Here is a 24,728-nt window from a genome sequence, read left to right on the forward strand (position 1 = left end):
AACCACAGTGGGTGGATTTTTAGGGTTTGATGTTGATTGATTAGTGTACACTCTACGTATTAGGCAAATTTTCTACACCAGCACAGCACAAAACAAAATAAAGCCGTGATGTCACTGTGCCATATCAAAGGGGAGATAACCCAATGGGTGATTTTAGAGTTTGGTGTTGGGTTTTTTTTTTTGGTGTAGGTGTTGGGCCTATTTTTACACCAGCAGAGCACTAACCTTGAACTAAAGCTGTGATGTCATGAGGTGAATGGCTTTCAACAATGAATGCTCAAGGCAGCAGTCATTCATCTGACTGACCGCATTCTGTGCTACCAGAAGGAGTTCTTAAGAGCCCTTTCAATATTTTGGTTGCTTATGCTTCATTAATGGTTGTTAACAAAGCCTAATGTCTTTACCTTCACAGCCAACCACAACGTATAGTCTTTATGGGTCGATCATATATTGTTTCATTCTAGCGTTCTGTTCTTTCATGCAATTTTTACTTCAATATATCTGATGCTATTTTTCCCATTTTGCAGTACCGAAGTGATTTGAATCATTAATGTAAACTCACTTTGGGTACTGGAGCTACACAAGGTGACCTTAAATCATGCTATCAACACCAAAACCACACCACACTTGAAATCACCCATTGGATCAACTGTCTTGTTATTTTTTTTTTACAAAGCTTTGTCTGTCCAAGAATTATATCATTTGCACTTTGAGATTTTGGCCAATTATGTGGCTGACAAATTTTGTTATAATTTCATTCAGTTAGAGACATGTTCTGAGGAAAATGGCTTTGCTCTGGACCTCTCATCACATACCCACAAGGCACTAAATGGCATTCCATTCATGGTATCCCATCTGCTAACCTTGCTCCAATGATTCATCTGGAGTGGCTTCAGGTTCTGCTGTAACATACTTTTGGTTCCTCTTTGGGTTATGAAGTCTGCTTATACCCAGATACTTGTTCGTTTGGGAACATTTAAACTTGTTTACTATCCCCGCCTTATGTACAATCATGTAGTACTGGCAGAGCTGCCAACCTGAACAAGAACATTTCAGTATTTTCAAGGCTGAAAATCAGTATTTTGGTGAGGAAATTAGTATTTTCACAGGAATACCATAGGACAACACATAAACTGAAACTTTTGAAATCAGTATTTTGCATGAAACCATCAGTATTCTTCTCTATTTTCAGCTTAATACGGAAAATCAGTACTACTTGGCAGCTCTGTACTGGTACCTCTGGCGCAAAAGCCAAAAAGACACTCAAAGGTGTTCCCTTCTTAATGTGTTGTGTGCTCTCCTTGCCCCTCCAGCTATTCATCTAGAGTGGTCTCAGGACCTGCATTAATGTACCTTTGAATTCATTAGGGGTCATGAATTACAGCTTTACACCTGTTAATTTGGGAACATCTTAACATGTTTACTATCCTTTGGCAATGTCCAATCATTTAGTACTGGGACCGCTTATCAAAAACCTACAAGGCATTCTTTCTACCTTTTGTATTATTCATTGCTCCTCCATCAATTCATCTAGAGTGGCCACTGGACCTGCATTAAATGTACCCTTGGTTCCTCAAAGGATCATGAAGTCTGGTGATACCAACAAACATGTTTGTTTGGGTAAATTCACACACGTTCCTTACTGTTTTGTAATGTCCAATCATTTGGCACTGGGACACCAACAAGGCACTATGGCATTCCCTTCCTGGTCTGTATCTGCTATCCTTGCTCCTCCATTGATTCATCTAGATTTGCCTGCGGTTCTGCAGTGATGTACCCTTGGTTCCTCTCGGGGTCGTGAAGTCTGGTGATGCGGACAAACCGGCTTGGGGCGATCTTGCTGTGAAAGATGAAAGATGAAAGATGAAAGCCAAAACTCTCATTAAGACCTGAACAAAGTTCTTTGTCCAATGCATAGAACAAACAACTGAGGCAACTTCGCCGTATATGGCAACTTTCATGGAAAGCTCAATTTCATTTGGATGGGAATCGGTTGCAATGAGAAATACTTCTATGGGTAAAATTACAATAGAAGACTTCATGCAGAGAGTAAGAGGGCGACCGAGGAGACATGGAAGAAGTGGTGGAGAGTTGGGTTAGGGGAGGAGGATTCACAAAATAGAGTGACATGGAGAGAGGGGTTATGAGTGATTTCCATGAGTGCAAGGTGTATCCGGCCATTCCCACACTCGGGTACTAAACCAAATTTAGAACCTGAATTACTAACACTATTAATGCAACTTTCAGGGAAAGCTCGAGTTTGATTGACTGTGGAGCAGTCACCATGTTGGCTACTAGTGATGGTAAAGCTCCCCTACGGAAAACTTTTTATGCAACAGGGTCCTAGCCTGGCTATCATAGTACAATGGATAAGAACTATATATATCTCCAGGGGGTGATTCACTAATAGTTAAAGTAGAGTCATGGTTAAATGCAGATGAACACATGACAAGTAATACAGAACATAACTTACGAATACGCAGTATTGTTCATCCTTTTAGCATGATTTGACAAATGTGGAGATGTCTTTTACACCGCATACAACTGGAAATAAGTGCAACTCGCACTGAAATCACTAAAGTAGAATTTGAAAGAGCCCTCCTCCCCCTCCCCGGTGACCCAAGGGATAAACTTTCTCCAAGTTCTGTCCTTTGGTACTAAACTAAACAATTCTCTTAAAAATAATCAAGGGAGAATAATATAAACCAACATAAATGAAAGTCAAGAATCACATAAATTGAACTGAATTAAATTGAATCATGTCTAAAATATTGCTTCTTATCTTTCGTTCAGTCAGTGGATCTCCTGAATGCAAAATTCATCTACAGGGACTCCCTGATGCCCGCATACCACCTGGCGAGTGCAACTTTTGATACCGCGGCTTCTGATAGGCACGAACGAATAGCGGCACGACCTCAAAATGCAGTTTATGCTATAACAGGCACTTTAAGCTGTAATCAATCCACATAACCTTACAAAGCCTATCGGTCTGCAGCTGAAACGTCGGAACTATAGTTTGTCTACTTCCTGTAACAGCAGTACTGATTAAGTTCTACTCATCTTACATATTGATCTTTATGACAAATACGCTCCTGTCAGATCTATCCCTTTGTCCAACTTTTTGGTTTTCTTGTCATTCCAAAATCTTCAAACGCATGGGATACACAGTTTTGCACCCTGGTCCATCACTCTAGAATGTTCTCTGTGTGGTATAAGGGACTGCAATTCTGAAGGTACTCTCAAATGTTACCCAAGTTCATGCCTATTCAACGCTTTCTATTCTTATAACGTCTTTTTTCTTGCGGAATATACGTGTAAATTTTTTGTTCTTTCTTTCTCTTGTTGCACCTTGATAACAAAGTGGATTTGAGAAGTATGTGTGATAAATCAAATCTATTCTTATTATTTCTGAAATCTTGACTTCATCTTACCTCATGTCCTGTGGAGTCAGGAAAATAAACTGACGGATTGCTTGCTCTCTAGCAAACTGAAGCATCAGCTCAATGCAGATCTTCCTGTTCATCATGTCCTGGGGGGTATAAGAAGACATGGCAAAATCATCAATGCATGCAAGTTGATATGGAAAGATGGCAAAGAAAAGAGAAAACAGTGACAGAATGAAAAGGAATGGAGAGGAAGCAAGATAATATAAGAGATCATAAGATAAGATAAGATAAGATTTATTGACTCTATCGACCCCCTCTCGGGGTATGAGAGTACAAACATAAAAACATATTTACAAAAGATATACAAGCATAATAGATGTGAACATAATAGTATATGAAAATATTCAGCTTATATAGAATACAGAGTAAATACAACATGTAATGTACATGAATGATATAACACAGAGCATTAAGAGTTTAATATGGATTGTATAGATTAAATAAACAAAACTAGTATCATACTTGAGCTATTTTTTTTTGTATAGTTTTATTTCATTTTTTTTCTTCGAGTTTGTATTTGTTTGTATTTTAAAACGTTTTACAAGACTAGCCTGTCTGGCCGTTTGATTATCCTACCGCTACGGGTACGTACAATTATATTGGTATTACTTTTGTTACTAGGCACATCGTCCTCAATACTTGACCTGGGAGACTGGTGGAATTGCAACATGATAGTTCTGGCAAATTTTGCTATTTTTTTAAGCTGGCAAGTATCAGCAGAATTAAATAACTTCGATATTTTAAGTGCACTTGACCTGATGTTATTGATATGTCTTGGTATATACAAGTTTCTCTCCTTCTGGAAGAAAGGACATTCAAAAAGGTAATGAAATTCATCACCTGAGTTTGAGGATAAACAAAGTGGACAATTTGTATCTTTCAATAAACTTAAATCATACCTACTATTATTTACAGGTAGTGCATGTGACCGACAACGAAATTTGCTCAGAGTAACAATATCTTTCTTGCTTAATACTAAAAAGTATGTTTCCATATGAGGATCATTTTTAAACATCCTATAATTCGTACAAATACGGTTAGACCAGGTTGACGATTTCCAATCTTGTTGACACATGTCAGAAAGACGTGTTTTCAGAACATTGAGAATCCATTGACTGCTACGTCCATTACCGTGATGCAACCAAATGTTACCTAACCCTGCATTTTGAAAAATATCTTTGATACATTTTAGCCAGAGTGATGTGAAGGATGATTCATTGACAGTGTGCATGTGATTAAGCAGGTTATATAAAATATTTGAATACTTCTGTTGTTTTCCCTTAATTATTCTTAACCAATATCCAACCATTCTACATTTGACTTGGTTCAATATCGGTCCACGTCCTGTTTCACCGTACACCATGCAGTCTGGTGTACATCTATTTACATGTAGCATTGTCCTTAAGAATTTCCTATGGAAAATTTCAATCTGCTTTATGCACTCAAATCCCCACACTTCACAACCATACAGTAATACCGGCAATACCATATGATCAAATAAGTGGCACTGTGTATCTACTGAAAGTTGTAATCTTTTTGCTTTTACCAGCATACAATATAAAGCCTTTCTGGCCTGTGTCACTTGCTTTGATATTGCTTTCTTAAAACTACCATTATAATTGAATCGAATTCCAAGGTATACAAAATCATCTACAACATCGATCACATCACCACTTAGAGTGAAACTAGGTACATTTCTAACTTTTCCTTTAGAGAAAATAACAATCTTGGTTTTGCTTGTATTGACAGTCAACTGCCAAGTATTACAATAATTTTCTACTCCGTCTAATGCTTTTTGCAATTCTTCTGGACTTTCTGCTAAAATTATGGTATCATCAGCATACAATAGACAGTGAAGTTTAACAAAGGTTTCTACATCTTCATCATCTAGGTAGCCACGTACGTCATTTACCAAAGAGCTAAGACCACTGTAGAATCTGCTTAGATGTTCTTGAAAATCATTCAAGTATATTGCAAATAACAAGGGGGAAAGGTTTTCCCCCTGGCGAACGCCAATGTTACATGTAAAAAATTCAGAACATTTACCATTTACAGTAACACAAGACTTTGCATATTTGTAAATGTTGTTGATAATAGTAAATATTTTGCCATTAACGCCTAACTTCAACAGTTTAAGCCATAAACTTGTTCTATCAATTAGATCAAAAGCTTTTTTATAATCGATAAAAGCACAGTATAGACGTTTCTTTTTTTTAACATAAAAATCAATTATAGACTTCAAAGCAAACACATGGTCAGTCGTTGAATAGCCTGAACGAAAACCAGCCTGCTCTTCCCCAATTACTTGTTCAGCATTGAGGAACTGCGTAATCCTTTGATTCAAAATAGATGTAAATAGCTTACCTAAACAGCTTAACAGTGTGATTCCCCTATAATTATCTGGGTTGGTATCTTGCCCCTTGTTTTTATAGATGGGGACAATTATTCCAATACACCATTCTGTGGGGACATAGCCACTATTCAAAACAACATTCAAAAATTTCACTAAAATTTTAAGCATGCTTCGTGGACAACTTTTCAAAAATTCATTTCGTAACAAATCCTTTCCACAGGCTTTAGCATTCTTCAAGTTCATTATCATTTTTTCAACTTCGTTTATTGTAATTGGTGCATTCAATACGTCATTTGAATCACCTGAATTAGTTACAAGGTCTACTAAAGTTATATCGTTTTCAGACAGACTATTACCTAAGGAGCAAAAGTGTCTTGCAAAATCAGATAACAAAACTTTGTCACCAGACATGCCAGAGTGTTTCTTATTCTCACTAGCATTCAACTTTTTCCAGTACGCCTTTGGATCATCTGTCTTCAAAGAACGAAGAGAGTCATTTAAGTTCTTCTCATATTGTCTTTTTTAACCTCTTAAAAAACTTTTATAATGTCTACTGGCGTTATCAAGATCAGTGTGTATTTCAGGGTTCAATTTCCTTCTTCTTCTTATGCGGTTCTTAATGTTTAAATACTCACTCCTTGCTGCATTACATTCTGCATCAAACCACGGTTTATTCTCAACACTTCTCTTTCTTTGATTTTTAGATTTGAGATGTTTCCATTTAGATACCCCAACATCTTGAGCAGCATCCGTGAAAACCTTACAGACTTGCGAGTAAAATAAGTCAAGTTCCTCTTGGTTAACATTTTCCATAAGGCAGTCCAAACTATTTTTAAGAGTACCAACTGAATCATTAATATTTTGTGAAAAATCTTTTTTGACATTGTTTGACCATTTGAAAGTCATTGCAGGCATACTTACACCTTCATCACTTGCAAGTACAGACTCTAATTCACTCCCAGACGAATGAGCCTGAAAACTAGTTGACTGCAGAGTTATCATAATGGGAGAATGCACATCAGATAAACATTTATCAAAAGTATCAATTCGAAAATCACTTACATGATAAAGGAGTGGGTAAGATACCAAAGCATAGTCAATTGTACTACAACCACCTTACGGTGATTTTTATTAAAGCATGTGTAGTTCCCCAAATTCCTGTCATCTCCAAACCTTCCATTTACTATTTTGAAATCAAAGCTCTGGCAAATGTCAATAAGCTTACTACCGTTATTGTTCACATGCTTATCATAATTATAGCGATTGGTATTTATACCAAATTCCTGCAATGCCTTAAGAATACCGTTGTCATCATCATCATCATCATCAAAAAAGTCAAATCCAGTCAAGTTCAAAACCTTGTCTTTCGAATCTAAAAAGTCATTGAGTGTACCAGTCCGTGCATTAAAGTCGCCCAGAAAACAAAAAGGTAAATCAAATCTACTTCTTATGTCAATTACATCATGGACAAAATTATCAAAAACCTCATTAGAGTGATGTATAGACCCTTCACAAGGTAAATAAACTGCAGCCAAAACGAAATCGTAACCAAGAACATTGCTATCAATTTTAATCCAAATTATCGATTCAGACACTGTACCTTGGATTCTTTCAGAAAATGCAAAAATCTCTTTTTTCATAAGTATACACATACCATGAAAGCCCCCATATTTGAATTGAGCGTGTATATTTTTCTGCATACTATAACACTCGTAATCATGTAGAATAGATTGAGATAGGTCAGGAATATCACTTTTAGTTTCCGAAAGACAAATAACATCAAAGTTCTTTAGGTATAGATCTAAAATACCTAAGTTCAGTTTACTGTTCAAACCATTAACGTTCAGACTCACAATGGCTAGTTCTGCTGATGCTGAAAGGGAGCCGGTTTTTTCCTATTCTGAGATGTCGACAAACAGACCTGAATTTTTCAGCTTATCCTCGCTCCAATCTAGACGCTTGAAGAGATCATGTGGATTACCGATGACATGCTTTTTTCCATCAGCTCGTGTCATGCAGCGAATGTTCCCATCGATAGTCCACACCTTATCAATTGACTCATCTTTTTTGATGACCTGCAAGAGCTTAGCACGACCAGGAGACAAATGTTCACCAATCATGACGTTCTTCATGACCTCATCTGATGCATCCTTCAGCTTTTTTTTGTTGCGCAGTAGGAGGGTGCGTTGATCTCGACGTATAAATCGAGCAACAATTGGCCTTGTTTTGTTTGGCTGCGGCTTCCCCAACCGATGACTAGTGCTGAGATCCTTCTCAGACATCTCGACACCTACCGACTTGGCTACATTGATGACCAGGGAGTTTGTTGCCTCACCTTCACTCTCAGGAACACCCCTAAGTACAACATTGTCCCGCCTGGAATACTGTTCCAAGTCATCCAACCTGTCGTCATGCTTCTGGACAACAGTTTGGGCTTTCACTGCCGATATTGCCACTCCACGATCCATCTTTAAAGCCAAATCATGGACCATGGGCAGCATAGCCGCCACCACTGCTTTCACGATATCACCAACAAGTCGACGATTGCCACCATCACCCTTACGATCGGGGATAAGGCCCATGGCACTGTGAACCACCTCCTCAATTTTAGCCGTAATATCCGGTTCCTCTCCTTCGACCTCTAGTGCAGCATACCTGTTCAAACTGGCCATGATGAATGAAGTGTAGTTAACAGGGGCAAAGAGCAGCAAAACCAGACAGCATCAATGTAGTTAACTATAATGTGAGCAGCAACACTGCAAACATGTAATTCAATACACGGGACTGTAGATAACCTTTAGTCTAATGTCCTTGAGAAGTAGCCATGAAATATCCACTAAATCACCACTTGCTCAGTATTAAAACAATAAAAAATCTTATCCTCATAACACATGCAAGTAAGACATCAGCAATGGCGAAGAATAACAGTTTCCAATGGATAAAATGGCAGAAATTAGCACAGCTATGGAGACCATGCTCATGCTCATGCTCATTGTACATGTACAAAAATCACATAATAATGATTGATCAAGATTCATATTACATCAGGGCCCAGTCTTACAAAGAGTTATGATTGATCCAATCAATCCTGACTCTATGGAAATCCATCAATGTAATAATTTATTTTGCAGGAAATTTACTCAATGTATTTTGTAAGCAAAGGAGATCATACCAAATTGTCAAGAAAAGAATTATGGATATACATTCATATCTGTAACTTTTTTTGGAACAAACATGCATTTTATATGTTGAATTTGCTGGCTTTCCATAGTTGCGATTGATCGGATCAAACGTAACTCTTTGGAAGACACCCTGGATTTGATACAACAAATCCTTCAATGGTTTAATCAAATTTTGAATAGATTCTTTATAGCCTTTAAAGGGAGCAAGCTATCAATGCCCTTTGATAGTTCTTTGAGAACTCTCGAGAAGTGTTCAGCACTTAACCTAGTTTCCAGTGAGCTTTTGAAAATATCTCCCTACTTATAGGAAACCAAAACCCAAGAAGAGAAGCAATCTTATTGGAAAGAGTAAAATGAGAGGAACAATTTAAAAAAAGTTTCATCAAAATCGGTTATGAAATAAGCAAGTTATGGACGATTAAAAAGTCTTATTTTTCTTAATATGTGAATCCTAAAATTGGCAAACATGCTTCAAAATGGCTGATTTTGTGGACAACTGTCCATTTGTTTTGTACACATATTTTCAGATTTTCCCCTTTATTGTACATATTACACATTATCTCCTCCTGACCTTGACACATATGGTGTGGATTATATTTTCCCATGACATATGTTGTGCTCAGAAGGAGGCAAGATGCAATTTGAAAGATAATGAGGAAAATCTGAAAATTTGTGTACAAAACAAATGGAGAGTTGTCCACAAAATCAGCCATTTTGAAGCACGTTTGCCAATTTGAGGATGCCAATAGTAAGTACACCAAGAGTTTTCAAACTCCCATAACTTGCTTATTTCATAACCAATTATGATGAAACTTTTTTTTAAATTGTTCCTCTCATTTTACTCTTTCCAATAGGATTACTTCTCTTCTTGGGTTTTGGTTTCCTTTAAATATGCTTACAGTAGATTAATCCTGATTGCATACTTACCATGAACACATCAAATTCATCCAAGGCCCTGAAGGGAGATTCCACAGACTCCCACAGAGCCATGATGAGACACACTGTTGAGAAGGACCTTTCTCCACCAGACAAACTCCTCACATCCTTGGACACATCCTTGGTCTTTTGGCTCTCTCCAGGATCCACCTGATCAAATTTCAAATATATTGCATTTCATTTCCATTATTTCCACTTCCAACAATTAAAACATGTTTGGTTTCATACATATTGATATAAGGGAAAGCAATACAGTAAATTTCTATTTACAAAGTGTAGTTAACATTATCAGTAGTAACAGCCTGTAGAGTGCAGCCTCCTATTAAAAACATTCTCTTAATGTAGAGACCAAAATGAAACAAATAGACAAATTTGCTCTGAGCCAATCAGATGCAAGGATTTCAGTGGCTTGTAACAGCAGTATTTTGAAAATGCTCCCCAGGGTTCTTGTCATGTTGTAACGATTTGAAGAAGAAATATGAAAGCCAACTGATATATAATGTAAGGAAGTCTGAAAAGAATAGATGAAATCAACACCGTCTCAAATGAAACAAAAATGTGAAATTTGAATAGAAATCAAGAATAAAATTTTTGGTTAAGTGTCAAAGATGCACTAGATCGGGCAAAGTAACTCGCGTTACCACCTTATCCGCAGCACTCAGTACATTCAAGGAATTAATCCCACCAGGTACCCATTTAGCTCACAACGGTTGAGAACAGCAGTGTAGATCAATATATTGCTGAAGGTAATTATGCTGGATTTGGAAGAACGGCCCTCTGCTTCAAGGCCTGAAGATTTATCCACCGTGCATCAACGCCCCACATATTGAGTTTAGTTATTAACTTTCACATTGTTATTCATTTTCTTATCTTACAAAGGCCCTCGTTATAACATCTTCCCTCTTTTCATTCTAAAACCAAGTGCGTCTTACCGTTAAGATAAGTTCCTCTCTTGGGTGGTCAAACTTGAGGCGACCCACATAGCCACGGGTGGACATCATTGTTATGAAGTAGTACTTGGTCCTCTGTGCTATAAAATGACGCATGTCTTTCAGTGCCACATAACGCATTTCAAGGATCTTGTTCATTTTCTAACAAAGAAATACAAAAGTAAGGGAAATTAGCACAGTCTTACTCTAAGTCGTGTATAGGCACAGGTTTTCAACATCATCATCATCATCACAGAGTTGCCAACCCTTACCAAATATTGATGAGATGTGTTCTAATGTAAATTCAGTGTTTACTTCCAGATTGAATGAGTACCGGTAAGCGAATAACTTTTATTAGCATGTTTTGTCTTGTAAGAAAATATTTGGTCCACCTTTTCTGAACACATACCAATATTCCACCTGCATCATATTTTGATTACCTCGGGGGTGGGGGGGGGGTTGGTGGGCAGAGTTGCTTTTGAAAGCACACAACAATTTCCTGATCATGCTGGTAAATACAAACAGGACAGTCCTTCCTACAACTTAATGCTATCTACTCATCACGTTGCTTATATGAGATTTACATACTTGTCTCTTTGAAACTGTCATCCCTTTCATATTCTTGCCCCAAATACTTTTAAACATAGCACTATATTTTTCTTTTTGTTTTTTATTTCCTTTCTTCACAATAATATTTACCTCAACAAATCCCTTCATGCCTTTGATTTGTTTCTTGATTGTCCTATAATTTTCCCTGGCATCATCATATTGCTTGGTAATGACTTCGGGGTCTCCTTGCCTAGAGATAAAAAAAATAAAGAGCACATTCTTCAATTGACCGAGAAGTACCATGGAAAAACTAAATAAATTTCCCTAAATCACCAACTAAAATCAGTTTTGAATGATTTAGGGAAGTGAAATTCTGGGTTACACAAATGCTTGCAATCAATCCCCAAATTTCAATGGCCATTAGACAATTGCTGCTGCATAGAGCATACCTGCATAGAGCATACCAATCAAAAGTGTTGTTTAAAACAATCAAAAGTGTTGTTTAAAACTTGCATAAAATAAAAAAGCTTTGTGATATAGACCCCGGGTGGGTGTTTCATAAAGCTGTTTGTAAGTAAAGAGTGACTTTAAGAACGACTGGTGAACCTTTCTTTCACCCTAAATAACCACCAATGAACATTAAATGGTGAATATCATTTATCACAAGAAAGGATCACCAGTCATTCTTAAAGTCACTCGAACTTACGAACAGCTTTATGAAACACCCACCTGAAGTGTTTACTTAAACTGGCTATGAAGATTTTCAATCAAACATACCTTTTAAAATATAAAATATTAACCCATACCTACTATAACGATAATAATTTTCCAACTATCTTAGTACAATCACTTTTACTATGATTAATTCAATCGTTATCATCATCCAAATACTAATAATCATCATCATCATTACTTCGATCCACTCTTATATAACCTAGTTTCAATTTTCATTTCCTCACCGGTGCCCATCTACTTAAAGGACAAGTCAACCACAACAAAAAGTTGATTTGAATAAAAAGAGAAAAATCCAACAAACATAACATTGAAAATTTCATCAAAATCAGATGTAAAATAAGAAAGTTATGACACTTTTCTTTTATATTTTATTATGTGAAATATGAAATATTCTAATTTTCTCCCCATTGTCAAGTGAAACAAAGACTTATTCCTCCCTAAACCTGTGGAATTAGCATTGTTTAATATTATATGGTTCAGTCAAGTTGGTCCTTATTGTCAAATATGTAAAAAATGAAATAGTGTATAATTCAAACAATAAAAAAACAAAAGAAATAGTGAGGGACATCATCGACTGTCTCATTTGCATGTAACTTTGTTGTGCATATCACTGTTTTGTGAAAAATAAGTGAAACTTTAAAATTTCATAACTTTCCTATTTTACATCCAATTTTGATTAAATTTTCAGCATTATGCTAGAATGATTTTTCTGTTTATTCAAATCAACAATTTTCTGTGGTGGACTTGACCTTTCAACAATCTGCTGCATAGAACATACCTGTCATCAACCAAACGAAACTGTTGTTTCAAAACTTGCAAATAATCACAGACACTTCACCCTTGAAGTGTTCACTCAAACTAGCTATGAAGATTTTCCATCAAATATACCCTTTCAAATACAGCAATCAAACCATACCTACTATCACGATAATCATTTTCCAACCATCTTAGTACAATCACTTTTACTACAATTAATTCGATCACTATCATCCAAATACTAATCATCATCATCATTGCCCCCATCCATCTTTGTACTATCTAGTTTCAATTTTCATTTCCTCACTGGTGCCCATCAACTCAACGGACGAGAATGTATCCCCGCTTTCTTCTTTATTGAGCATCATCACCATAACCTTCTTGAGAGAAAAAAAAATACTTCCGACTATAAAAGCTTTCATACAAATCATTTATAAAAGAGAATTAGGTTCAGGGAATAATTTTGCTTTACAAATTTTAATAGCATTTTTCGTCGGAAGAAAAACGCTCTCAACTAAGTAATGTACAGTCCTATGTAAAAATATGCTATACAAAAGACTTTGTGCATAGCAGTCTTTCAAAATTGCGGAGCAAATTGCGATGTGATGCCATACTAGGACAAGTGGAATGCCTCTGGCCGTCTCACCTGCATCACGCGGTTCAATATAGCAGCAGTGCTGACTTTGAATACTACTCTAACCTTAATCATGAGACCTGAAACTTGTACAAAATGTTCAGTGATGCTTGATTACTATTATGTCCAAGTTTCATGAATCAGATCCATAAACTTTCAAAGTTATGATGGGAATTCAACAGATATCCCCAATTCGGCCAAAGTTCATTGACCCTAAATGACCTTTGACCTTGGTCATGTGACGTGAAACTCATGCAGGATGTTCAGTGATACTTGATTAACCTTATGTCCAAGTTTCATGAACTAGGTCCATATATTTTCTAAGTTATGATGACATTTCAAAAACTTAACCTCAGGTTAAGATTTCGATGTTGATTCCTCCAACATGGTCTAAGTTCATTGACCCTAAATGACCTTTGACCTTGGTCATGTGACATGAAACTCTGATAGAATGTTCAGTAATACTTGATTAACCTTATGGCCAAGTTTTATTAACTAGGTCCATATACTTTCTAAGTTATGACATCATTTCAAAAACTTAACCTCAGGTTAAGATTTGATGTTGACGCCGCCGCCGCCGCCGCCGTCGGAAAAGCGGCGCCTATAGTCTCACTTTGCTTCGCAGGTGAGACAAAAATTACTCCCTGAAGTTCTAAATCTGTGTACATTGCTCACCGTTTCTTTTCCTTGGCAATTCTCTTGTTGATCTGTTTGATTTCTTTATCAATGTTGTTCACTTTTCTTGAGACTTTTAGTCTTTCTGGATGGATCTGCATGGCTTTAGATATCGCATCCTAAATATGAAACAAAAATGGACATATTGAAAGAAAAAAACAAAAAATTATTAACTAGAAAGTTTGACATGTAAACAAAATCTTGAGGGGATAATGACAAAGCATTTTTTTGGTTTTTTGATTGGTCAGTTTGGGTTTTTTCAGTGGAGCCTCAAATATTTTCTTTGTGTTGTTTCTGTGCCAAGGAGGATTGTTGTCCGTTTTCACAGGGAAATTGATATAAATCACACAGTTAAAGATAAATGCCAGTTGTGGTAACAATTTCAAAATGAGTTTGTACAGAATCCAATGAAATGACCACCAAAGTGTCTGTTTGTATGAGTAAAAAATATGTGCCAAAGGATTCTGGAAGAAATCGTGTAATTGCTGAGAAATTAGGAAATAAGCACGGAATTCGGGTCAAGCGTCGGGCCGACATTCAAAGCAATAATAATACACTGTCCCATGTGCGCTTATGTATCTGTGTTGGTGATCTTCAGTGTGAACATTTTCAACATAGATTTTAATATTTCACAAAGTTCAGTTTAGGTAACTGTGCCAGACTAGATCCTCGATGATGTAATGACAATTAAGCCTGGTTTTACAGACTTTCTTGTGAAATCAGTGTTTACCATGTCTTCACCATATCTTTAAACCATGGTAGATAGAGATGTACGACTAGTAGACGTCATGTACATGTAATGCCTTTCCCAGGCCTAACAGTTGCAAGAGGCTAATCAGGCTTGGCCAAAAAATTTTCTCACGGATACACAGAGTTTGTTTTCCCCTACAGATGTCTCTGTCTGTTATAGGTATTTTCTCTGCTTTTTACACAGTATGGAGCCAGCACATAATAATCCACTACCCATGAAGGCTGACACACAACTGACTTTCACCCTTTCCTTTCAGAATTCTGTGATTCTCATAGTCATTGTATAGGGGTCACCTGGGGAGTGTTTCATGAAAGGATTTTATCCGACAAGTCTTGTTTTATCCGACAATTACCATAGTAACAGGACCTGTCAGCCAATCAGAATCAGGGGAAGTTGTCAGATCTGACAACTTGTCGGACAAATATGTTGATGAAATGCTCCCCTGGTTTCAGAATGCAACAGGTTTATGCTTGAGGTCGTCATTTTACTTGCAGTTAATAACTACGAGGGAAACAAACAATGAAAAAATTGTATGTATACAAAGACCATCATACATTTCAATAGAAATATAAAGGAAACACAGTCCGCAAATTGAATCAGGTTCCTCTGCACTTGTCCCGATATTGTAATCTTTCTGGTAATTATTTCACTTCAAGTTTCTCAATAGTATCGCCGTTATCTTACCTCCACATTTTTCTGTGCTTCATCGGCTTCTCTCTTGAGGTTTGCAATTTTCCCCATCAATTCCTTCTTCTTTTCTTCGTAATGTTTGCGATGCTGCTTGGCTGTTTGCACTTCAATGCTAGCTCCAGCTAACTCATCCTGTGAGATAAATGAAGAAAAAAAATTGAAAATTATTTCGCATGTAAATGATTCAAATGCTTGATAACAACAAGAACCTCTTTCTCTAAAGATCATGTTTCATTTCTTTTTGGCTGATGGAAATGAAAATTCTTGGCAACCAAGAACAGGTCACCATGTTGGTGGTTCATTAAGCTGTTGGTATTAAATTAGCATAGTGCTGAAAATTTCATCAAAATCGGATTTAAAATGAGAAAGTTATGACATTTTAAAGTTTCACTTATAATAAAATACTAAAGAAATAGTGAGTGGATGACGTCATAATCTCATCACTTGCATATCAGCCAGGATGTGCATATAACTCTTTTGTGAGATTAAGCGAAACTTTAAAATGTCATAACTCTCTTATTTTACATCTGATTTTGATGACATTTTCAGTGTTATGCTTGTTGGATTTTTCTCTTTTTTTTTAAATCAATTTTTTGTTGGGGTGGAATTGTCCTTTAAGTCACTCTTAACTTAGGAACACATTCAAAAGCTTTTTAAGATGAGAAAGCTGGGTGTTAACTTTGCAGTGCTTCAGCAATGTAATTGATAAGAAACTGGTGTAATTTAACTGATGAACGAGAGCTTCCATAAAGTTATTATCTTCCATGTGTTTTACCTAGCTACAAGTATGCAGAGGGTTGTTACTTCCAAAGGGGAACAAAAGATGTAGATCATTATCAACACAATCGCCCACATAATTCTTTTTCCTAGGCAAGCGATTTATCCATATTGTGATGCACTCGACCCATGCATGGAAAGTGGGTTTATACGCATGATTGTTTCCTTGAGAGCACCAAGCACTGGAAGCATCACCACGAGCAAAGACCAATTTTACAATTCTAGTAGCCTCAGAATGCCCATCATTCTAAAAAGGAGGAGCTACGAAAATGCCCATCATCATAAAGATCACCCATGTCATCATCATTATCACCATCAACACCTTAGTTATTATCATCCTCATTATCATATTGACCCCATCATCATCAAAACTAAATATAATCATCACCTTAAAAGAATAGTACCACACTGATCAGTTCTAATAAACAAGGTTTAATCACGTTTATCATCACAACCATTATCATCAGATCAATTTTATACCTTGAGAGGGTCTACTTGATAGCTAAGTTCCTGGATCTGATCATCCACCAGCTTGAACTGTTGTGATGCTTCTGCCAGCTGTCTTCGACCTTCCTTGAAGTTCTTGGAGAACCGCTCCAGTTTATCCTTTCTTTCGTTGATTTTGGCCTCCATCTGCTGAACCTCCTCTTCCAAGTCAGCGACGTTGGTTTCCTCTTCTCCTTCCCCTTCTGCCTCCAACTGGGTTACTTGCTGGAAAGATAAACATAAAGCATTTTGATGTTAGGTTATGATATAGTCGTAAAGTTTACTGACATATTAACATCACCAACATCAGTACCATGATCATCATCATTTCTTCCATCACCACCACCACCATCACCATACTTTTCATAGTCCTCCTCTTTCCTCCTCTTCATCATTTTCTTAAACATATTCATAAACAGAATCATCACAATCATCATTCTCATCTCCACCAAAATCATTATCATCACCCTCATCATTATCACCATCATCATCATCACCACCACTATCATCATAATCATCTTCACCATCATCACCACCACCATCTTCACCATTATCCTCATCATCATCATCATAATCATCATCATCATCCTCATCATCAATATCATCGTCATCAACATCGTCTTTATCACCACCATCATTATCATCATAATCATCATCATCATTATCATCATCATCATCATAATCATCATCATCATCATAATCATCATCATCACCATCATTATCATCATCATAATCATCATCATCATAATCATCATTGTCGTCATCATCATTATCATTATCATCTTCATCATCATAATCATCATAATCATCACCACCACCACTATCATCATCATCATCTTCATTATCATCATCATCATAATCATCAGCACCACCAACATCACCACCACTTACATCATCAACACCACCACCATATCTAACATCACCACCACCATATTCACCACCATCATCCTCATCATCATCATCATCACCTCCACCATCACCATCCTCAACATAGTCCTTGCCACTATCAAACTCTTCATCATTTTCATTACTCACATTGTTGATCTTGCCAATCTTATCCTCTAGATTCATCCTCTGTCGCTGTGCCGTTTTCTTTAGATTCTCATTTTCGGACGCATCTTGTCTTAGAGCCTGAAACTTCTGCTTTATTTCATTCAAAGCTCTTTGGTTTTGATTCATATCTCTCCGAGTTTCGCTACAGTATTGGAGGAAGGAGACAACATAAATTAGATAAACATTATATCTGTAAAGCACTTAGATTGTTCTAATATTTTAACAACTCTTACTTTACGAAAGGGATATGTTTTGCCAATGGAAGAACTCTTTCTTGGATCTGAAATACTGCATATTTGGTGGTTGGATTATTATAAGCTCAAATATGGTGATTAGGAAATATACAGAGACATGAATTTCTCTCAAAATTGGGGCATAAGTGCAAAAACCCAGAAAATATATTTGTTTTTATTGAAATCCATCTACAAAGGGCTTATTTCTGACACTGACATAATCTGTGGTCAGAATCTCACAAGAACTGGTATTATATCACAAAGGTAAAAAAAATTGTACATTCATTTTTAAGAATGATAACAAAAATACTAGTTACATCCATATAGCTCTTCATACTTTGTGTTTCTAAGAGCTTCACATAAATTAGAAATATCTCCCCAGGCATTGGATCCATCTCTGTTTCACACATAACATGCACATCTTCACTCCCTGGGGAGCATCCTGGCCAGGCAACCATTTTTACCCAGTGCTCACTTGCCAATGTAATCACATTGACGTTCGCATCCTACCAGGTACCCACTTAACACCTGGATGGAGAGTGACAATCGTGGATAAGTGCCTTGCCAAAGGACATTAGCGCATATTATTATTATTATCATTATTATTTGTTTGGCGTCACCTGTGCCTGGGAGGCGAAAAGCAAACTGAATCACTATGACCCGCAGGTCTCTTTTCCCGATATAACTGATTGGGGGGAGTACAGTTACACCGGGATTTCCCCCTACTCTTATACGAATAGTGCAGTGGGTTCCTAACGTGCAAAGGTGGTGACTGTCCTCTACACAAGGCCTCCATTTAACGTCCTATCCGAGGAACGGAGTGTTCTCCATTGTAACATAGCTTGCATCTATGAAACATGGGAGAGACGTTTGCACACAACGCACTGGCTTCAGTCATCCGCCCGGGGTGGACTCAAACCCACGATCTTTGGTTTGACTGGCAGACGCGTTACTAATTGAGCCAACAACGCTCCGGGTGAGATTTGAAAAAAAATTCATGAAACATAGGAATGTGCAACCACACCTTATCTCGTTGTCAGTATCTCCTCTCAGAATCTTTGCGCTCCTCTGCATGGACGAATAGTAGCGCTGTTCAGCCCCGGCATACACCTGATCACCTTCCATGGTGAAAGCCTCTCTGCAGTTCCTAGGGGGCTGGTGTCTTAGATAACCTCTGGCATCCTTGCTATGCTCAATCAGCAAGATACTCTCCACACCACGCTGTAGACATCAATCAACAAATCAAGAGAATGTCTTTTTTTGCTATTTACCTTCCAACTAAGTTCCTTTGTTGAACGTCCAGTAATTCTTTTAAATAAATAAATGTTTGGTACCGCAAAATCGTAAATTAGCCTTAAAAATGAGCTTTTCGACATGCTTTCATTTTCTTTTTCAGTTCGACTATATATTATTTTTGTTCTAGCATTCTGTTCATTTATGCGATTCTACTGTGATGAGTGCATGTATAAAAATATAAAGTATGTCCATTTTACAAATAATTCTTTTACAGGATATTGATATATTTCAACAGGTCAACATATGGTTAACTCACAAAAAAAAATCTTACACAATAACCAATGAATCATATGGTGATGAGAATAATAATACACTACTTTAGGGCAGTTCCATAAACTAATCATCCCTTTGGTATGTCTGCCCCGCCCCCGTTTGGTCCTTTTCTACTTCAAAAATGAGCTGCTCAAGCTAAGATAATTTGAGTATTACCTGATCAATAAGAGTGTTGAAAATGACAGGATGGCTGACATCGACAATGTCTAGAAAGCCGGGGAATTCCCTACTCTGTACCATCGCTCGACTGATATCATAGGTGTGAGACTGCAAAGTGAACAAAACAAAGGTGTAGGGTAAGAAAGGTGAGAAATGTAAACATTACGTCAAACCCTCATCATGGAGACGACCGTAGGTCAGGCCCTGAACTGCGTTTTTATACCCCCTTAACAAAAACCTTGTTAGAGGATCCAAGATATTTCATTCTCAAGCACTATCAACCCTGTATCGCCCAATAATCCCTCTTATGTAACATTTCATCTCTGCACACTAGCCCGAGGTTTAGACCATAAACTGCAGCAGTGCTATTACGTAGAGCAGCTCTGCCAGTAGTAGGCCTTTCGGAATTAAATTATTGTATTTGACATTTAATCAAGTTTCCAAAGGTATATTGTATTTTGAAATCCATGTCATTCTGTTTTCAACTTTGAAAGAAGAAAATCGGCTCCAAAATGGGAAACTATTAAAGAGAAATAAATTGCGCCTGCGAACGAGTTTGATGGAATCGTCACGCTGCGTATGTAATTGCGGATTAGTTCTTTTCGGACTCATTGAGGTCAAGAAACACATGTTTAGATACATGTACTTAAATAACTGGCCCAGGGCGATTTCAGTTTTTCATGATTAGTAACAGGGGTCGCCTTCTCCAACGACGGTTTTGCCTCATGAAGGGCAATGTAAATATGGCAAATATTTCAAATTAGGCATGCGATATAGGAAAAATCAAAACTCAATAGATAATAACTGTATATGAAAACATATATATAGCACTTTAATCTTGTCATTAGAAATTAATTCAAGTTTTTAAGGTTTATTTCACTATAATGATGGGCATCTGGATGATTTAGAGAGGCTACTGCAAACAAAAAGTAGAGTCAATTTCACTTATTGCAACAAGATGTTGCACTTTGAGACCATGAATACCACATCCCCTGATGGAGGCTGATGACATGACAAAAAACTTCCATTTGAGAACACTATACCCCAGTTCCCCTTCTCATCAATTCTCTTCTCCAGCCGTAACTGCCTCAAGAAAGCAATTTAAGTATCAAAACACCTGTTTCTTGACGTTGGTCCGAAGATAAAACAACAGCCCGGCATATACAGTCACAGCAGGGGGCCACACACGATGGGATGCATGTGCAGCGCTGAGTGCTGTCCCTGTAAGCATGCAATCATTTTTATTCGATTACTTTCCTTATTGCGAGGTCGATTTTCTTCATTCAAAAATGAAAATGGACTAACATTGGTTACTGAATGCAATATGACTTTGAAAACGTGATTAAATATGGAATACAATAATTTCATTCCGAGGGTCCTACTACAGGCAGAGAAGTCTTACGTAATAGCGCAGCTGTTGTTTATCTTTTCGTCCTTTGCTCAACGCTCATATACTGGCCTGTGGGGGTGAAATTGAGACAGCGGGGATTACCCCTGGATTACTTGGCCAAGCGCGGTTGATAAGGGCTTGGAAATGGTTTTTAGGAGATCCAAATGGAAAATGGGGTACAACACCGCGGTATCGTTTCAAAGGGAAATTTGACGTAATGGACAAGACCAAACAGCCCGCCATAGTCGAGTGCAATATCAGTCTTCTGGATTACTCTATGTGAAACACCTCTCAGACATACTACTACAAATTTTAATGACAATACGGCTCTGTTGCAAATGAATAATAATAAAAGCATCATGATCATATCAATCATAACATACATAAAGTGAATTTTCCTGATACTGGAAAGTCCCCTTCATGGAGACAATCTTTAGGAAAAATCCTCTTTTTTTCATGACAGGATATCATAAATTTATATCAAGTGAAACCTGACAAGAAGGCAGAAGGTCCAGTTTTTTTAACTCTTTGGTATGACTCGGCTGGAAATCGAACTCACGACCTCCCGCTTATGAGGCAGGCGCTCCACTACTGAGCCACCATGCCCGGTTATGAATGACTTTACACACAACTGCTTACCCTATTTTATGCTTAAGTATACATCCCCATGTAACTGACATAGCACCTGTGAACATGTTCCAGTCCAAAAAATTGTTGCATAACTTTTCATAAGGTATATAAAACTGCATTCCTCACCCGTATACACTCATTCACACAGTGAGGGCAACTTTTTAACAATTCTGTCGATGCCTACCTCAAACTTAGATGTGATGATTGGAGGTTGTGGAGCATTCTGTGGGATGACACGATTCATGATGTCTTTCAGAATACTTGAATCATGTTGGTCATGACAACAGAATGAATACAGCAATCGTTTCAGGCAAGATTCCACACCAAGAGCCCAACGGACATCCTTCAGCTTTAAGAATGATCCTACAAAAATAGATTTGAACAGAAACTTTTGAGTAATTTATCAATTAAGAGCAATTCATGATGTCTTTCAGAATACTTGAATCATGTTGGTCATGACAACAGAATGAATACAGCAATCGTTTCAGGCAAGATTCCACACCAAGAGCCCAACGGACATCCTTCAGCTTTAAGAATGATCCTACAAAAATAGATTTGAACAGAAACTTTTGAGTAATTTATCAATTAAGAGCAATTCATGATGTCTTTCAGAATACTTGAATCATGTTGGTCATGACAACAGAATGAATACAGCAATCGTTTCAGGCAAGATTCCACACCAAGAGCCCAACGGACATCCTTCAGCTTTAAGAATGATCCTAAAAATAGATATGAACAAATCTTTTGAGCAATTCATGAATACTTCTTTATTGCAATTCATGCTCATGTATATTGTCCATGGATTCTGTAATATCTTTTTTTCTTTAATTTTACTTTTTAATCAAACGACTAATCCTGAAAATTTACAGATTCTTCGCCAACTTTTCATAAATCCCTAATGAGATAATGTCGCTTTCCTGAATGTCCAACACACAATTTCATGTGGCTAGTCTCCTGTGATCCATAAATACCATATAACTATTTTCTTTGTGCATGTTGACTGGCCCTAGTTCATCCGAAGTACACAAAATACATGTGACAGCATCAGTGATTTAAAGTCACATGCATGAGAGTGGATTCTTACCCACTGGACCAAGGGGTTTCTGGTGGAAGCGAGCAGCAGAACGCTCAATCTCAGCCAGTAAGTTTGGCATGTAATCTCCATACAGCTTCAATCTGTTCTTCCGGCTTCCTTCAAGGTTCTTCAGTCTTCTCTCACCGGCAGCTATGGCTTGCGTCAGCTCAGTATCTTTGGCTCTACAATAATGACAATAATAATGGTTGCTACTATATAGCGCACAGGTCCACCTTTTGGTGCTCATGGTGCCTTAAAACGGCCCTGCTATCATTATTACCCCGGCTAAGCTATGCAAATAATTAAGGCGCACACAGCTTTTTGTGGAATTACTTCCTGCCGGTACCCATTTACATCAACTGGGACGAGTACAGCACACATTGGATGATTTCCTTGCTGAAGGAAATTATGCCAAGGCTGGGATTTGAACCCATGACCCTCTGTTTCAAAGTCTGGAGACTAATCCACTGGGCCACAACGCTCCACAAACACAATATGCAAGAATTTGTTTTCATTCCACTACAATCATATGAATACAAAGTTTATCTGGTGATGGTAGAATCAAAACACAATTCAACTCTGGTTTAATTCAAGTAAAGCCTCTGTTCCCATCATTTGCATCAATAGTAAAACAAAAAATATATTCATGATAGTACCATCTCATCCCAAGTTGGCTTGTTAAAAAGTATGAATTCCAATCTTTTACAAGTAATTCATGACATTTACATGTATGTTATTGATATCTTTGCAGTTATAACTTTCTTGGGCAATGCCATTTGCATTTCCCCAAGACAATTATATCAAAACTAAACACATTAATCACTTTTTGGAAAGGGCAAGTCCAACCAGCAAAAGGATGATTTCTAATGAAAAGAAACAATATCAAAATAGCATAAAACTGAAAATGTCATCAAAATGTTATATGCACATCTGGGGCCTGTTGCATAAAACTTTTTACCTGGGAAAACTCAGGTTATTTTTACCAGAGTTTTTGCCCTGTGTAAAAGTCAATGGCAGAAATCAGACTAACCTTAGTTTTCAGTTTTTACCGGAGTTTTCTCAGGTAAAATTTTTTATGCAACAGGCCCCTGGTCAGTATGCACATGAGGGAATTGATGATGTCACCCTCTCACTTAATACTCTTGTATTACATCAAAAGAAACATGAAACATCTTAATTTTTTCATCGTAATATGACACAAGGATTAATTTTCCCCTGAAAATTTTGGATTGCCTTTGTTGCAACCTATTGTAGTTCATAAGGATGCTTCCTTACTGTCAAATCTGCAAAAATTAAAATAAAACACAAAAGAAATAATGAGTGACACCATCTGTCATTTGCATACAACTGTGTTGTGCATGAATTTGTTCCTGTAAACATAAGCAGCTTTTAAAACTCTGGTTTTACATCAGATTAGGATGAAATTCAGTCTTAGCTATTATACCAGGTTTGATATTTCTTCTTTATATTCAAATCCACTTTTTGTTCGGGTGCCCATCAACTTACTGTAGTCCGTAGATGCGTTCTCGAGCACTGTTAACAGCATTGGCAAACTGCTCCATCTCTCTGACGGCATTCTGCTTCTGTGCTTCAAGATCTCGCTTTTTTTCCACCAAAGCAGTGATCCGTCTTTCTCTCTCAAGCCTCTCCTCTTCAAACTGCGCTCTGTCCCTGTGAATGAAACGAGGATTACAAACCATCAAGCTTGGGTGGTGGATGT

The 24,728-nt window shown here is 37.3% G+C and overlaps 1 protein-coding gene across 1 annotated transcript in view; it reads right to left on the minus strand.

Moving 5' to 3' along the window:
• Positions 1–1,491: 1,491 nt before the first annotated feature.
• LOC121415135 (structural maintenance of chromosomes protein 6-like) overlaps positions 1,492–24,728 on the minus strand; it is a 50,116-nt gene continuing 26,879 nt past the window's right edge. The window contains exons 12-25 of the mRNA XM_041608257.1: positions 24,515–24,679; positions 23,018–23,190; positions 22,118–22,296; positions 19,911–20,021; positions 19,210–19,406; positions 17,935–18,094; positions 16,894–17,124; positions 15,631–15,768; positions 14,196–14,314; positions 11,546–11,645; positions 10,850–11,008; positions 9,909–10,067; positions 3,432–3,529; positions 1,492–1,840 (exon numbers count right to left, since the gene is read on the minus strand). Coding sequence (XP_041464191.1) covers positions 1,720–1,840; positions 3,432–3,529; positions 9,909–10,067; positions 10,850–11,008; positions 11,546–11,645; positions 14,196–14,314; positions 15,631–15,768; positions 16,894–17,124; positions 17,935–18,094; positions 19,210–19,406; positions 19,911–20,021; positions 22,118–22,296; positions 23,018–23,190; positions 24,515–24,679 — 2,110 coding nt within the window. The 3' untranslated portion in view covers positions 1,492–1,719. The remainder of the gene's footprint in view (positions 1,841–3,431; positions 3,530–9,908; positions 10,068–10,849; positions 11,009–11,545; positions 11,646–14,195; positions 14,315–15,630; positions 15,769–16,893; positions 17,125–17,934; positions 18,095–19,209; positions 19,407–19,910; positions 20,022–22,117; positions 22,297–23,017; positions 23,191–24,514; positions 24,680–24,728) is intronic.

This window comes from Lytechinus variegatus, chromosome 5 (genome assembly GCF_018143015.1).
Source record: "Lytechinus variegatus isolate NC3 chromosome 5, Lvar_3.0, whole genome shotgun sequence".
Classification (NCBI taxonomy): Eukaryota; Metazoa; Echinodermata; class Echinoidea; order Temnopleuroida; family Toxopneustidae; genus Lytechinus; species Lytechinus variegatus.